The sequence below is a fragment of the Ceratina calcarata genome, unplaced genomic scaffold (genome assembly GCF_001652005.2).
Source record: "Ceratina calcarata isolate Rehan_Ccalc_2016 unplaced genomic scaffold, ASM165200v1 scaffold37.2, whole genome shotgun sequence".
Lineage (NCBI taxonomy): Eukaryota > Metazoa > Arthropoda > Insecta > Hymenoptera > Apidae > Ceratina > Ceratina calcarata.
Genome location: NW_017160118.1, coordinates 4,222 through 6,180, shown reverse-complemented (window position 1 = coordinate 6,180; position 1,959 = coordinate 4,222). Strand labels below are relative to the sequence as shown.

The window sequence follows — 1,959 nt, the reverse complement described above, 5'->3', positions numbered from 1 at the left end:
AATCTAAAACTGTATAAGAATTTAACAAATATTATTTATAGATTTCGACGAGGAGATTTACGATAGCTATCGTGCTGGTAATTCTAGCTACGCTCGCGACGCTGTTGAATGGAATACCTGTTACGACCTCGGTACCATCGGGGGCAATTACGGTGTACCCCATTCCGCACAGACCTCCGTACGCTCCGAACCCACCATATTACCCGAGACCAACAGTCGAGCCGATTCATCAAAGGAAATTTTAACGATGAAAGAGGACTCTATAATTTTAATTTCTCTCTTGTTTCATGCAAATCCTACAGTAATCTTATCCTGTTTATTTAAAACCCTGCTGATAATGTAATGAATCGTTCTCGTTTTACCAATGCTACACGTAGCACATAGTATTTTTTATTACAATTTATATAACATGAATTTTGAAATAATAAAAGATGTTTGAAATAATATACAATTTTTATTTATATAGTAAAATTTAATTAAGGTTGTATGTATAGTAAAAATTAATTACTACTTTAATGGTGTTTTAGTTAGGAAAACAGAAATAACAAAGTGCGAATTTTATTCTAGAAAAATTCTGATTCTATGTGAATAGGAAAAGAGAGAAATTGCATATGAAGTGAAAAGTAAGCAACATTACAAGCTTGTGTGTTCAACTGGTAGCAGTTTCAAAGGGATCTGCCCACTGCCTCTGAAACTTTATACATATTTCGTATCCCCTTTTCACGACGTTTCCCAAAACGACGGTTCACAAGAGGGAAGAAATTTTAATCATTTCTAATTGTATTTTTAAAATTTCATCAGCTACAAAAGTTATGAGCAACCAAATTAATTATACAGAAATGAATCTTGGCATTTTTATTTCACAATCTTTGACCAGCTGACCAATCCTTGAGTTAAGTACTTAAAGTTAATGGTCAACTGGTCAGTCCCTTCGAAATGGCCCAAAATATCCTGCGCCATTTTCGATAAATGGAAGGAGAACGAATATCCAATCAGAAGCCGTACATTTTAAGAATCGACCAATCATTTTGCACATACGTCATTTTGTCCATTCTGTCGATCGTCGAGTGGAAATATGTACTTCCGGCGATCCTTGAGTCATTCTCGACTTGATGATCGTCGATCGAAGTACACTTTTTCTATCAATCCCTTTAAAACGACCCAAAAAATCGTGCACGTTTGCGCATGCGGTATGAGTATAGGTTATGCGACATGGATCATGCTTTCCTAAATTCCGCTCTATAAAGGAACGACTTTAAATTCATGAAACTTGAGAGGCACTTAAATAGATCCTTTCTGAATGGGTCTTTAAAGTTTCGTCAAAATCTCGACGCAATAAAACCAGATATAACATTTTTACGAGGTCGTAATCGGTATCTGCTTCTATCAAGACGAGAAGACAATTTCAGGAATGCCTCACAATTTTTATTTCTATATTAGTCGAACCAAACGGAAACTGTATACGACATTTCTTGTATCTGGCAATTAGAGCTACAACTTTTCACGTTACGTTAGTGTAAATAGACCTTTAGGAGTAATATCGATACGACGGAGGCACCATTTGTGGAGAACGATGTAGCGTTCGCTTTCGCTGTTTCGCGCTCCCCGTCGGCATTTTAAACGACCCGGCGACGTCCCGCGTACACCAGCTGACTCGGTACACGCCAGTCGGCTTTCTTGCTTACAACGGAGCGGTCGGGCGCGTGTGGCATGCTCATTCAATCTAAACAACTGGACCGAGGAAAGGAGAGAGGATCGTTAAAAAGTTTCGAAAGTTAACAAACACCCACAAATGGGTAAATTAATGTGCAACCCGAGTGGGATCTTCGTCGTCACGATGATGCTCCTCTGCATGACCGCATCGCAGAACAATGACAATTTTCCTACGATTTTGGGGGGAATCGAGAACGTCGCTAACACTGCTACGAATTTTCGTAAGTGCCTTTTACCCTCAGACTG

The 1,959-nt window shown here is 38.7% G+C and overlaps 1 protein-coding gene across 1 annotated transcript in view; it reads left to right on the top strand.

Moving 5' to 3' along the window:
* The first annotated feature begins 1,624 nt into the window (after positions 1-1,624).
* LOC108625785 (uncharacterized) overlaps positions 1,625-1,959 on the top strand; it is a 4,550-nt gene continuing 4,215 nt past the window's right edge. Inside the window, exon 1 of the mRNA XM_026814245.1 lies at positions 1,625-1,934. Within this exon, the coding sequence (XP_026670046.1) occupies positions 1,793-1,934 (142 nt within the window). The 5' untranslated portion in view covers positions 1,625-1,792. The remainder of the gene's footprint in view (positions 1,935-1,959) is intronic.